Source organism: Bos mutus, chromosome 1 (assembly GCF_027580195.1).
Source record: "Bos mutus isolate GX-2022 chromosome 1, NWIPB_WYAK_1.1, whole genome shotgun sequence".
In the NCBI taxonomy this organism is placed as follows: domain Eukaryota; kingdom Metazoa; phylum Chordata; class Mammalia; order Artiodactyla; family Bovidae; genus Bos; species Bos mutus.
Window position 1 is genome coordinate 3,658,968 of NC_091617.1, and position 14,980 is coordinate 3,673,947.

The 14,980-nt window shown below is 39.7% G+C and overlaps 1 protein-coding gene across 9 annotated transcripts in view; it reads left to right on the forward strand.

Moving 5' to 3' along the window:
* Nucleotides 1–14,980, forward strand: part of TIAM1 (TIAM Rac1 associated GEF 1) — a 464,589-nt gene that overhangs the window by 430,758 nt on the left and 18,851 nt on the right. For all 9 annotated transcript variants that reach the window (XM_070367203.1, XM_070367213.1, XM_070367198.1 and 6 more), the window contains 3 exons: nucleotides 2,828–3,007; nucleotides 3,104–3,222; nucleotides 8,036–8,144. In XM_070367203.1, coding sequence (XP_070223304.1) covers nucleotides 2,828–3,007; nucleotides 3,104–3,222; nucleotides 8,036–8,144 — 408 coding nt within the window. The remainder of the gene's footprint in view (nucleotides 1–2,827; nucleotides 3,008–3,103; nucleotides 3,223–8,035; nucleotides 8,145–14,980) is intronic.

Genomic DNA, 14,980 nt, shown 5'->3' on the forward strand with positions numbered 1-14,980 from the left:
TCAATTTCAAAGGATCTCTGGAAATCAGCCTGCTCTTCCTTTTACACCTTACCATGTGGCTGCCATGCAAACAACTGCTGAATATGTAAGTAATTTACTTACATTTGTGTTTGCTGCCAAAGAGAACTAGCTTGATTTAATTCAAAACTTATTATGATAAAGATGAATACAACACAGGTCTCTGGATAGCAAAAAATCCTGCCCCAGATAATGACATACTTAATGACATACTTAATGATCGTTCCAGTCCAGGCAAAAAGAGTTCTACTGCAGCATAAAAACTTAAAGGATACCTGGGAATATCCTTGTCCAGCTATATGACAAGGAAATTGTCCTGCTTTGTGGTTTTATATAAGCTGCACTGGTCATATAGTTCCGTGTATGTATTTCTTTTTAAACTCTAACTGAATGCTGTGTTATGAGAGTTTTCAGAGCACTTTGCTCTCTGGTAAAATTATATACTCATCACAGTCCTTAAAGCAGTTTGTGTTATTTTTACTCACTTGATTAAATTCTGCCCCTGTAGATTTTCAAAAATTCAAAATCATTATATTTTGCACCTGAAAAATATTAGAGTCTTTCAAAATCATCCCTTAAACCGTTAGGTATGACCCACATTTTTCTGATGGCCCAATGTGCAGATAGGATGAAGAGAACTCTTTGAGAACAGGAAGTACCTGCCTGGGCTGCTTTGCAACCACTGCATTCCCAGTCTCCTTTCTCTTCATGGATTTGGTGGCTGGATCCATGGAATCTGATTCCTCTTGATGGGCCTTAAAATGGCTGAGAAGATGGTAGTCTTGACAAGGCCTTTCCCCATGACTGCTGTTTTTCTTAATTGAATAAAGAGAGTGAGAAGACTCATTCTGTGATTTCATGATGTCCTTTTACAGTCTCTTCTGTTCCTGTTTTTCCTTTGGCTGTGCTGGGTCTTCCTTGCTGTGTGAGGGCTTTCTCTCATTGTCGTGAGCAGACTTCTCATTGCAGTGGCTTCGTGAGTTGCAGAACACAGGCTCTAGGTGAGAGGGCTTCAGTAGTTGCCGTGCGTGGGCTCAGAAGTTGTGGCCATGGGGTTAATTGCCCCTTAGCATGTGGGATCTTCCTTGACCAGGGACTGAACCCATGTCCCTTGCATTGCAGGGTGGATTCTTAACCATTGGACCACCAGGGAAGCCCTATCTTTTGTGCTTAGCTCACATTCCTAATTTTTGGAGATGGAAATATATTTTATCAGAAGCTTGAAAAAGTATATGCCTACAGTTAGTCATTTTAATATATTGTCCATTCTTCTTCCCATTTTTGCCCTCAGTTCAGCCTCTCTTTCCACCATTTCTTTGGAAAAACATGTCATGTCTTCCTGACTGTTCACTGGCAGATACCTTTCTGATTGTCTGGGGGCCCACAACTCCCCAGGGCTGATTTTCAGCCTAGCTGGGACACAGATAAAAGCCCAGCCCGTGAGAAAATTGCTGCCCGTGTTACCTTAGGTCAGTTGTGTATTTCCCTCTGAGATAAATCCTGATAGCTGGTAGCACTGCATTAGCACAGAACAGATCTTAAAAGGCATTCCCTGCAGGAGACCAGCACTGTTCCACTTACCCAGCTGCAAGGTAGTGCTGCTGCTTTTTTTTCCTTCCTCTTCTCAAAAGAGGTTCTATCAGCAATGAAATGCTTGAAAGATTAGAAAAACTGGGGTAAGCAGTGTTGGAAGATGCAGGCTTTTGTATAATTCAGAGATGGCGAGGCCAGCAGATCAGGAGACAATTACCATCAAAAGTTTGTGGGACTTCCCCAGTGGTCCAGTGGCTAAGACACTGTGCTTCCAATGCAGGGAGCCAGGTTCAATCCCCGGTCAGGGGTCTAGATCCCACATGCCACAGCTAAGAGTTCGCATGCTGCAACCAAAGATCCCAGCACAGCCAAATAAATAATTGTTTTTATTTGAAAGAAAGACCGTGTGTTATTCATGGTTCCCAAGAGGAGGGGAGAGGATCACACAGTGCAGGGCCATGAGAGGACACACCAGGGTCCGCCCGGAGGCAGAATGAGTGAAGGGAAGACACAGGCAAGACGCTCTGTTGTGGCGTCTGCAGGAAGGAATGGGTGAAGCAGGGCAAGCGGGTTTAGGATTGGCTAATTTGAATAATCTGGTGGGAGGGCTGTCCTGAATTCTCTGGGACCTGGCTCTGGGATGCTTAGGGCAATATCGGCCTAGAGCTGTAAAAGCCTCATAGAAGAGAGATGGAGGCAGGGGCTCTGGATTGGTTGGTTTGTGTGTGAAAAGCATGCTTCCAGGTGATTCCTGGGCTACCTTTAGGGACTGACTCGCTCTAGGACAGGCTCTCCCAGGTCTGTAAGGCCTTTGATGTCAAAATATCAGATTAAGAAGACATTCAACAGCAACCCTTGAAAACCTCCATGCGTAGGACTTACCGACTCTGTTATCCCAGAGCTCAGGGGTCATCAGCCTCCGGGATCTAATGCCAGGTTATTTGAGGTGGAACTGATGTAATCATAATAGAAACAAAGTAAACAATAAGTGTAATGTGCTCAAATCATCTCCAAACCGTCCCCTCCTCCCCAATCTCGGGAAAAGTGGTCTTCCTCAAAATCAGTGCCTGGTGCCCAAAAAGGTTGGAGACCGCTGCTAACTCATTGGAGCTCTGCTCACGCCTCCTAAATAAACAAAGAAATCTGATGGGCAGGCCTTCTCTGACCACTCACTGTACTCTCAATCCTGTGAAAAGGCACCTTGGAATTAGTGAGTGAAGCTGTGAGAAGGGAGTCCTGTGGGTGTTCCACTCAGTCTGTATTTAAACTCTTCCAGCCAAGACGGACGCAGCTTTCAAGGCGTTCCTGGACGCCCAGAACCCAAAGCAGCAGCATTCGTCCACCCTGGAGTCCTACCTCATCAAGCCCATCCAGAGGATCCTTAAGTATCCGCTTCTGCTGAAGGAGCTTTTTGCTCTGACGGACGCGGAGAGTGAGGAACACTACCACCTGGATGGTGAGCCGAGAGCCCCTGAGAACTGTCTCTTGTTCCCGTCTCTCCCAGAGCCTTTAAATGGCCTTTTCATTGCTTTCATGACCTGTTCTCCTCCAGTGGCCATCAAGACTATGAACAAGGTTGCAAGTCATATCAATGAAATGCAGAAAATCCATGAGGAATTTGGGGCTGTGTTTGACCAGCTGATCGCTGAACAGACCGGTGAGAAAAAAGAGGTAAGGACCCCTCTTCTGCCCAGCATGCTTGTCCGTAGAGCTGGGTTGGTTCGTTTCTTTTTAAGGTGTTATTTATAAGTAAAATAGTAACAACGATAGTATTTTTGTTGGTGGCATTTTTTTTTTAATTGAAGCATAGTTTATTTACAGTATTGTGTTAGTTTCTGATGTATAGCAAAGTGATTCAGTTTGCATATATATATTCTTTTACAGATTCTTTTCCATTATAGTTTATTACAAGATATTGAATATATTGCCCTGTGCTATACAGTAAGACCTTATCATTTATGTATTTCATATATAGTAGTATCTATCTGTTAGTTTCAGACTCCTAATTTATCCTTCCCCTTTCCCCTTTGATAACTATGTTTGTTTTCTATGTCTCTGAGTCTCTTTTTCTTTCATAGATAAGTTTATTTGTACCATACTTTAGATTCTACATACAAGTGATATCATATGATATTTGTCTTTCTCTGATTTACTTCAATTAGTATGAAAATCTCAGGTCCATTCATTTTGCTGCAAATTGCACTATTTCATTCTTTATTATGACTAAGTAATAATACACTGGAATATTATATTTTTATATGAGTGTATATATGTGTATATATATGTATACACATCTTGTTACCCATTCATCTGTCAGTAGACACTTAGGTTGCTTCCATGTCTTGATTTTTGTAAACAGTGCTACTATGAACATTGGGGTGCGTATATCTTTTCAAATTAGAGTTTTCTCCAGGTATGTGCCTGGAGTGGACTTGCTGAACCATATGGCAATTCTATTTTTATGTTTTTAAGGAACCTCCAAATTGTTTTCCATAGTGGCTATACCAGTGTACATTCCCACGTTGGTAGAACTTCTGTCTTTTACCCAAGGCTACACTGTGAATTTTGTTTCTCAGTTGAATTATTTCTTAGTTTAGGAAACATATCCTGATTCTTTTGCTTCACCCTCCAGACCTCTGATTTTGTTCTGTCTCAAGTGTGAGAGTGAATTTCCGTGACCATGACTTGGACTGTTTCTCTAAACACTGTTAAAGGTCATGGCTATATCTCCAGAGACTAGACTAGTAATTAACATGTAGCAGGCGCTCAGTGAGTATTTATTGAATGAGTGAAAGTTTCAAATGACTCTGAATCTTTTTTTTTAAAGTCTGCCTGAAACTGTACTTAGAATAAAGAGTCACAGGAACAAATATGCTTGAGAAAAATGTAAAATGAACTCTAAGTTGTGTCTGAGTCACTGAGGAGAGCTTATGTGAATAAGTGCAGATAGTACTGAGATGGATCAGACGGATATGCTACGGAATGATATTCACCAGTGCCTCTGTGCTTCCTGGTTTGATTGGAATGTTGTCCTCATTTTCCTTTCTGCCTCAAAAAAGGACACAAGCTAGCAGGAAACTATGACGAGAAACTCTTGCTGTGATTGGAAGGAGGGAAAGGCAGAGGGGTGGTGGGGATAAGACCTGGTTGTTTAGTCTGGAAAAGAAAACAGCCTTCTCTTTGGAGATGTAAAGGGTTATTGTCTAACGGGTTCCCGTTTATGTCCTTGGTGAAACAAAAGAAATTTTGGACTGTAAAAAGATAATTTTCAGAAAAAGGTAAAATCATGACATCTCATAGAGATGTAAAGTGAACAAATATGAAGAAGTGTATTTTACTTAGATGATGTGAGGGAACCTGACAGTCAAAATAGCAGGTGTATGTACGAAGTGAAGACATGGCGAGATGATTTGTAAATGCAGACAAATTGGTTTTTCCACAGCGGGAGGCATCAATTAAAGTCACTACCAGGCTGGAGAGAATGTACACATTTATCTGTTACCTGCACCTTACAAAGAAGTTCAAAGACACGTAGATACGGAGTTGGACTCTGATAGCTCAAGAGGGTGTGCTGTAAAGGCTGCTCACTGAAAGCCTTTAAAAAAAGGCTGTTTTCCACTGAAACACAATTTTTATTCACCATGGTATTTCAGGAAGAGTATGTGAATATTCTCTGTCTAGCAGGCAGACAATTTAATCTATCAGAATGTGGAAAAGACAGACATGCCTCTCTGGATTTTGTTTTCATTTTCTTGTAAAATTTTATAGTAAGAAAAATGCACTGTGTTTCTTAAAGAAAAGAGCAAGCTACAGAAAAAGGCAAGAATTAAAACTACCTACAATCTCAGAAGACAAAACTTACCTCTTGATGTTTGGGTATTTATTTTTTTAAAAATATGTTTATTATGTACTTGAATATAATTCCATATACTTGAATATTTTGGAAATTATTTTGTACCTTGAGTTTTTTTTTTTTTTTATGTTGAACAAAGAATTATTTAATTTTCACGTTACTTTAAATGATTCAAAAGGATCATTGAAATGATTGTGTAATATTTTACTGTGTGATTGAACAATGACTTGCTTAATTCCTATTGTCAAGTACTTCTCTAGGCTTCATTTGACGACTATGAATAATACTTCAGAATTATAAGGCTTCTATCCTGTATTTTAGTTTATTTCATTTTGACAAGTGAATTTTATTGAGTCATGGAAATGAACAATTTCAGTGCATTTCATTATATTCCAAATTGATTTCTGAATTTTAATGATCTTGAGAGCAAAGGACTATTATGCCAAAGTCTAGAAGGTAATATGGATAGCAGATTGCAAAGACTTTAGACAAAAAGCTGAATATGATTCACAAGTCAGACTATAAAAGGGCATATGGCTTTGGTGGAACTGCCCAACCTCCAAACTGAAATTCTGTCAACCAAGTAAGAAATCTTTCCAGCAAGGAACAAAGAGATGTAGTGCTATGCAAAGCAATCTCTTGTGAGCAGAGATTTTGTTAGGGTAAAAATGTACAAAAGATGGAAAGAGGGACCTTTGACCACATACCAGTATGACAGGGTAGGAAAGCCCTGTATCAGTAGTAGGATGTCTGAAGGTCACAGAAATGAAAGCTTGAAGAAGATGCAAAGAGAGCAACAGAAGATTATGTCTTAGGAAGAATAAGAAAGAAAAAGACCACTACCCGGGGCTAGAAGTATCATAACCAAAGACATTTGATGACCCAAAGAAAATGACTCAAATCCACTTGATGTCTTTTTTTTCTCCACTGAAAAGAATGGTCTTCAAACTGGAAAGGATGGAGTGATCTTGAATCCACAAAAGTGAAACCCTAGGGAGAATGGTCCTGGGGAAATGGTGTGTTCTGCGCCAAGATCAGTGATAAGTCTATAGCAATACTTAGAGAAAGCAGTAGTGTTCCCTTGGTGGATACTGCCCTGGGGGTGTGGTTGACTAGTTACTGAATATGAACAAAGTAATGTAATTGCTTACTGTTTTTAACCACTGACCATATGACTAATAATATAGCTCACTAGTAATTAGAGTGATTATTACTGCCATAATGATCTTGATCATTATAGTGGCAATGGTACTGCTGTGTTGTCCAATGCCGGAGCCCCACTTCCAGCATTGCAGCCCAGAGTGGTGAGTAAATGGCACCATACTCGGTGGAGGGCTGCTTGGTGGCTGGCATATCTAGAAACTCGGTCAGATCAAAAGCAGCAAAATAAACCAGAGCCATCTGGCCTTGAGAAATTCAACATCAAGTTTTCAAATATGCACACTGCTGCTTTGAGGGAGAAAGACTCAGGCTTGCTTTCTATGGAAACAGTAAAAGTGAGAGACTGGTGGGCGAGGGCTCCAGGGAGGCATATTGGAAGAAGACCCTCCCCACAATTGATGGGGTTGCCCAGTGGGATGGACCATGGACTCTGGTTGTTGCAAAGCCTCGTCCTCTGACATGTTAGCACAGGGAGCCACGTGGAGGGACCAGATGATCCTTGCATCTGTGACTAGGTTGTTGAGTGTGTGGGAGGGTGGGATTTTGATAGACGTGGAAGTGGTCAACAGCTCCAGTGAAAAAGACACACGTGACAATTGTCAGGCACGGACACTGGTGGAATCTGAGGATTATCATGCTTCCGTAAGGAGAAGAGGACCTTGTTCATCTGAGATGGCTTAGCATTTGACCTTTGAGGCTGCAAGAGTAGACCTTGTGGTTTTTAAGGACCCCAAAGCTCACATTGTATAAGCTTAAAGAACAATCTCCCAGCACCTCAGTTGGCTTCTTTTTCCTCCTCTAAAGTGAAATGAAATCTTTGTTAAAATGAGTCAGAAGAAGAAGAAATGAAGTAAAGATTGCACTGCTTCCCAGAAGACCCTTGCTCTAAAGGGACTTAAATTCACAGGTGGCAGTGTCTGTAGCTTCCTGGATCTTTGTCATGGATGACCGTTGGTTCCCCTTGGGTAACTATCAATTTGAACACCAAACCTCTGTGATTTTATTCATCAGTTTTGACAGGTCTTTTGTTGTTGAGCTGCTAAGTCGCATTCAACGCTTGCGACCCCATGGACTGTATCTGCCAGGCTCCTCTGTCCATGGGATTTCCCAGGCAAGAATACTGGAGTGGGTTGCCATTCTGTTCTCCAGGGGATCTTCCCAACCCAGGGATCAAACTGAGCCTCCTGCATTGTGTGGGCGGATTCTTTACTGTTGAGCCACTAGGGAAGCCCTTTGATAGCTTTATTGCATGTGAATTTCAGAAGCTCTATTTGTATCTTTTGGCCACCATATTCTTGGAATTCTGATACGCAAACACAGAATAAAGGGGGAAAAGATGACCAGATGGAAGACATTATTTAGAGGCATTTTTCATGAAGTCATATTGACACCAGCCTGTCGAGTTTTAAAATGTCATGAATATCTTGAGTGTTTATGACATTACCCAGTAAGCTTTGCCCTGGATTTCAGGTTGCAGATCTGAGCATGGGAGACCTGCTGTTGCATACCACCGTCATCTGGCCAAACCCTCCCGCCTCGCTGGGCAAGTGGAAAAAGGAGCCTGAATTGGCAGCGTTTGGTACGTGTCACCAAAGGGCTTGGAGGGGCAGAGGGAGGCTGGCTTATTTTTTGAAATAAGTTAACATTTCTTTTCCAAGACACAGTTTATTAAAGTATCCTTACATAAGTCATCTGCATTGTCTTCTTGCTGTGGCCACTAACATGTCACCGACACTAAATTACACCTTCCAGCTAAGTACGACCAACATGGCCCCCCCTGCTGTGTTGCATCTCACCCAGGTGTAGACACATAGGCAGGAAAAGATGTTTTTTAAGCTGCCGCTCCGAATATCATTTGAAAATGATGAGTTAATAGTAAACCAAAGAAAAATCGACAAATCAAAACTGTCTCTGTATCTGAGCCCCCCAGTCTGAGATCGTTTGTTTTCTTCCTGGCTCTGTGTTGCTGTCTGTGATGCCAGGGTTCAGGGCATGGTTCTCAGCTCATCTGTTTTGGCGCCACTGGGTGCCTTGATCAGTTATAAGGTGCTTGTCAGTCACACTGGTAATACTAGCAAATTGTAAGATGTTTATGAAGGTTTATTTTCTTTTATTTAATTTGAATTGAAGGATGATTGCTCTATGATATTGTGTTGGTTTCTGCCACGTTGCTGTTCATGACTGTTGCCCAGTCGTGTCTGACACTTTGCGCCCCTGTGGGCTGCAGCACGCCAGGCCTCCCTGTCCATCACCATCTCCCAAAGTTTGCCCAAGTTCTTGTTCATTGCATCCATCGGTATGAATCAGCCATAGGTATACATATGTCCCCTCCCTCCTGAACCTCTCTCCCACATTCCACCTCTCTAGGTTGTCACAGAGTCCCGGTTTGAGTTCCCTGAGTCAAGGATTATTTTTTCAATAAACTAGTTCTGATGAATGTAGTTGCCACAATTAGAAATCTCATGTTGTTTTACTGGAAAATGCTTTTTTGAAAGAGAAAAACTGTGAGTTAGCCCACTGTGTGTAATTCAGGAAATATGGCTCATTGTTGTGTGTAAATACTTGTACAGCATGCGTGTTGTTCCTGAGTGTAAAATGATCAATGGCCAGTATTCTTGCTTTTGTTTTAGGCTTTGTCATTTCCTAGCCTGCCCCTAGAAGATTCATAGGCGAGTGATAGTATAAATGAAATCTAATATTAATATTTCCATTCACCTTCCTTCTCTTATCTTTCTTTGGATGGAAGTGGGAAAGTTTTCCTGTTTACTGGTTTTTTTTTTATTTTGTTTTTTAATTAAAGGATAATTGTTTTACAGAATTTTGTTGTTTTCTGTCAAACCTCAACATGAATCAGCCATAGGTATACACATGTCCCCTCCCTTTTGACCCTCCCTCCCATCTCCCTCTCCACCTGACCCTCCTAGGTTGATACAGAGCCCCTGTTTGAGTTTCCTGAGCCATACAGCAAATTCCTGTCGGCTATCTATTTTACATATGCTAATGTAAGTTTCCATGTTACGCTTTCCGTACATCTCACCCTCTCCTCCCCTCTCCCCACGTCCATAAGTCCCTTCTCTATGTTTGTTTCTCCACTGCTGCCCTGTAAATAAGTTCTTCCGTACCATTCTTCTAGATTCTGTATATATGTGTTAGAATATGATATTTATCCACTCTGCATAATAGGTTCTAGGTTCATCCACCTCATCAGAACTGACTCAAGTGCATTCCTTTTATGGCTGAGTAGTATTCCATTGTGTGTATGTACCACAACTTCTTCATCCATTCATCTGTCGATGGCCATCTAGGTTGCTTCCATGTTCTAGCTATTGTAAATAGTGCTGCAGTGAACAATGGGATACATGTGTCTTTTTCAATTTTGGTTTCCTCAGGGGATATGCCTAGGAGTGGGATTGCTGGGTCATATGGTGGTTTTATTCCTAGTTTTTTAAAGAATCTCCATACCGTCTTCCATAATGGCTGTATCAGTTTACATTCCTACCAACAGTGTAAGAGCGTTCCTTTCCTCCACACCCTCTCCAGCATTTCTTGTTTGTACACTTTTTGATGATGGCCATCCTGACTGGTGTGAGGTGATATCTCATTGTAGTTTTGATTTGCATTTCTCTAATAATGAGCGATGTTGAGCATCTTTTCATGTGTTTGTTAGCCATCTGTATGTCTTCTTTGGAGAAATGTCTGTTTAGGTCTTTTCCCCACTATTTGATTGGGTTGTTTGTTTTTCTAGCATTAAGTTGTATGAGCTGCTTGTATATTTTGGAAATTAATCCTTTGTCAGTTGTTTCATTTGTTGTTATTTTCTCCCATTCTGAGGGTTGTCACTTCACCTTGCTTGTAGTTTCCTTTGCTGTGCAAAAGCTTTTAAGTTTAATCAGGTCCCACTTGTTTACTTTTGTTTTATTTCCGTTACTCTAGAAGGTGAGCCATGGAGGATCTTGCTTTGATTTATCTCATCAAATGTTCTGCCTATGTTTTCCTCTAGGAGTCTTATAGTTTCTGGTCTTCCATTTAGGTCTTTAATCCATTATTTATTTATTTATTTATTTTTTGCTTTTTAATTTTATTTTATTTTTAAACTTTACATAATTGTATTAGTTTTGCCAAATATCAAAATGAATCCGCCACAGGTATACATGTGTTCCCCATCCTGAACCCTCCTCCCTCCCCACACCATCCCTCTGGGTCATCCCAGTGCACTAGCCCCAAGCATCCAGCATCGTGCATCGAACCTGGACTGGCATCTCGTTTCATACATGATATTTTACATGTTTCAATGCCATTCTCCCAAATCTTCCCACCCTCTCCCTCTCCCATAGAGTCCATAAGACTGTTCTATACATCAGTGTCTCTTTTGCTGTCTCGTACACAGGGTTATTGTTACCATCTTTCTAAATTCCATATATATGCGTTAGTATACTGTATTGGTGTTTTTCCTTCTGGCTTACTTCACTCTGTATAATAGGCTCCAGTTTCATCCACCTCATTAGAATTGATTCAAATGTTTTCTTTTTAATGGCTGAGTAATACTCCATTGTGTATATGTACCATAGCTTTCTTATCCATTCATCTGCTGATGGACATCTAGGTTGCTTCCATGTCCTGGCTATTATAAACAGTGCTGCGATGAACATTGGGGTACACGTGTCTCTTTCCCTTCTGGTTTCCTCAGTGTGTATGCCCAGCAGTGGGATTGCTGGATCATAAGGCAGTTCTATTTCCAGTTTTTAAGGAATCTCCACACTGTTCTCCATAGTGGCTGTACTAGTTTGCATTCCCACCAACAGTGTAAGAGGGTTCCTTTTTTCTCCACACCCTCTCCAGCATTTATTATTTGTAGACTTTTGGATCACAGCCATTCTGACTGGTGTGAAATGGTACCTCATAGTAGTTTTGATTTGCATTTCTCTGATAATGAGTGATGTTGAGCATCTTTTCATGTGTTTGTTAGCCATCTGTATGTCTTCTTTGGAGAAATGTCTATTTAGTTCTTTGGCCCATTTTTTGATTGGGTCATTTATTTTTCTGGAGTTGAGCTGTAGGAGTTGCTTGTATATTTTTGAGATTAGTTGTTTGTCTGTTGCTTCATTTGCTATTATTTTCTCCCATTCTGAAGGCTGTCTTTTCACCTTGCTTATAGTTTCCTTTTATGTGCAGAAGCTTTTAAGGTTAATTAGGCCCCATTTGTTTATTTTTGCTTTTATTTCCAATATTCTGGGAGGTGGGTCATAGAGGATCCTGCTGTGATGTATGTCAGAGAGTGTTTTGCCTATGTTCTCCTCTGGGAGTTTTATAGTTTCTGGTCTTACATTTAGGTCTTTAATCCATTTTGAGTTTATCTTTGTGTATGGTGTTAGGAAATGTTCTAATTTCATTCTTTGACATGTAGCTGTCCAGTTTTCCCAGCACCACTTACTGAAGCAGCTGCCTTTGCCTCATTGTATATTCTTGCTTCCTTTGTCAAAAATAAGGTACCCATGGGTGCATGGGTTTATTTCTGGACTTTCTGTCTTGTTCCATTGGTCTATATTTCTGTTTTTGTGCCAGTGCCATATTGTCTTGATGACTGTGGCTTTGTAGTATAATCTGAAGTCAGAAAGGTTGATTCCTCCAGCCCCATTCTTTCTCAAGACTGCTTTGGCTATTCAGGGTCTTTTGTGGTTCCATATGAATTGTGAAAGTTTTTTGTTCTCATTCTGTGAAAAATGTCATTGGTAATTTGATAGGAATTGCATTGAACCTGTAGATTGCATTTGGTAGTATAGTCATTTTCACAATATTGATTCTTCTACCCAGGAACTCGGAATATCTCTCCATCTGTTTATGTCATCTTTGATTTCTTTCATCAGAGTCTTATAATTTTCTGTGTACAGTTCTTTTGTCTCCTTAGGTAAGTTTATTCCTAGATATTTAATTCTTTTTGTTGCAATGGTAAATGGGATTGATTCCTTAGTTTCTCATTCTGATTTTTCATTGTTAGTATATAGAAATGCAAGTGATTTCTGTGTATTGATTTTGTATCCTGAAACTTTGCTGAATTCACTAATTAGCTCTAGTAATTTTCTGATACTATCTTTAGGGCTTTCTCTGTACAGTATCATGTCATCTGCAAACAGTGAGCGCTTTACTTCTTCTTTTCTGAACTGCATTCCTTTTATTTCTTTTTCTTCTCTGATTGCTGTAGCTAGGACTTCGGACTTCTAGAACTATGTTGAATGATAGTGGTGAAAGTGGACACCCTTGTCTTGTTCCTGATCTTAGGGCAAATGCTTTCAGTTTTTCACCATTGAGAAAAATGTTTGCTGCAGGTTTATCATAGATGGGCTTTACTATGTTGAAGTAGGTTCCTTCTATGCCCATTTTTTGAAGAGTTTTAATCATAAATGGGTGCTGAATTTTGTCAAAGCCTTTTTCTGCATCTATTGAAATTATCATATGGTTTTTATCTTTCAATTTGTTAACATGGCGTATCACACTGATTGATTTGCATATATTGAAGGATCCTTGCATCCCTGGAATACCCAACTTGATCATGGTGTATGAGCTTTTTGATGTGTTGCTGAATTCTGTTTGCTAACATTGTGTTGAGGATTTTTGCTCTATGTTCATCAGTGATATTGGCCTGTAGTTTTCTTTTTTTGTGTTGTCTTTGGCTGGTTTTGGTATCAGGGTGATGGTAGCCTCGTAAAATGAGTTTGGAAGTGTTCCTTCCTCTACAACTTTTTGAAAGAGTTTTAAAAGAATAGGCATTAGCTCTTCTATAAATCTTTAATAGAATTCTCCTGTGAAGCCATCTGGTCCTGGGCTTTTGTTTTCTGCAGATTTTTGATCACAGCTTCCATTTCAGTGCTTGTAATTGGGTTGTTCATAATTTCTATTTCTTTCTGTTTCAGTCTTGGAAGATTGAACTTTTCTAAGAATCTGTCCATTTCTTTACAATATCCATTTTTTGCCATATAGTTGTTCATAATAGTCTCTTATGGTCCTTTGTATTTCTGCATTGTCTGTTGTAACCTCTCCTTTTTAATTTCTAATTTTGTTTATTTGATTCTTCTCTCTCTTTTTCCTGATGAGTCTGGCTAAAGGTTTGTCAATTTTATTTATCTTCTCAAAGAACCAGCTTTTAGTTTTATTAATCTTTACTATTGTTTCTTTCATTTCTTTTCATTTCTTTCTGCTCAGATCATTATGATTTCTTTCTTTTTACTAATTTTGGGGTTTTTTCATTCTTATTTTTCCAGTTGTTTTAGGTGTAAAGTTAGATTGTCTATTCGATGTTTTTCTTATTTCTTGAGGTAGGATTGTATTGCTATTAACTTCCCTCTTAGGACTGCTTTTGCTGCATCTCATAGGTTTTGAGTTGTCATGCTTTCATTGTTATTTGTTTCTAGAAATTTTTTGATTTCCCTTCTGATTTCTTCAGTAATCTATTGGTTATTTAGAAACATGTTGTTTAATCTCCATGTATTTGTGTTTCTTACATTTTTTTCCCCTTGTAACTGATAACTAGTTTCATAGCATTGTGATCAGAAAAGATGCTTGATACGAATTCAGTTTTCTTAAATTTACTGAAGTTTGATTTGTGACCCCAGATGCCATCTATCTTGGAGAATGTTCCATGTGCACTTGAGAAGAAGGTGTATTCTTCTGCATTTGAGTGTTGGTGTGTTTGATATTGTCCCAGAGGTCTCTGAGACTATTCCTTAGTTCTTTCCATTCTTTTTACTTTATTCTGCTCTTCAGAAGTTATTTCCACCATTTTATCTTCCAGGTTACTGATTCGTTCTTCTGCTTCAGATATTCTGCTATAGATTCCTTTTAGAGTATTTTTAATTTCAGTAATTGTGTTGTTAGTCTCAGTATGTTTATTCTTTAATTCTTCATTAATTGATTCTTATATTTTCTCCATTTTGTTTTCAAGGTTTTTGAGCATCTTTACTATCATTTTTCTGAATTCTCTTTCAGGTAGCTTGCCTATTTCCTCTTCATTTATTTGGACTTCTGTGTTTCTAGTTTGTTCCTTCATTTATGTAGTATTTCTCTGCCTTTTCATTTTTTTTTTTTAACTTATTGTGTTTGAGGTCTCCTTTTCCCAGGCTTCAAGGTTGAATTCTTTCTTCCTTTTGATTTATGCCCTCCTAAGGTTGGTCCAGTGGTTTGTGTAAGCTTCCTGTAGGGTGAGATTTGTGCTGAGTTTTCTTGTTTGCTTGCTTTTCCTCTGATGGCAAGGCTGAGTGAGGTGGTGATCCTGTCTCCTGAAGACTGGGCTTGTATTTTTGTTTTATTTGTTGTTTAGATGAGGTGTCCTGGACAGGGTGCTACTGGTGGTTGGGTGATGCTGGATCTTGTATTCAGGTGGTTTCCTTTGAGTGAGTTCTCACTATTTGATACTCCTTACAG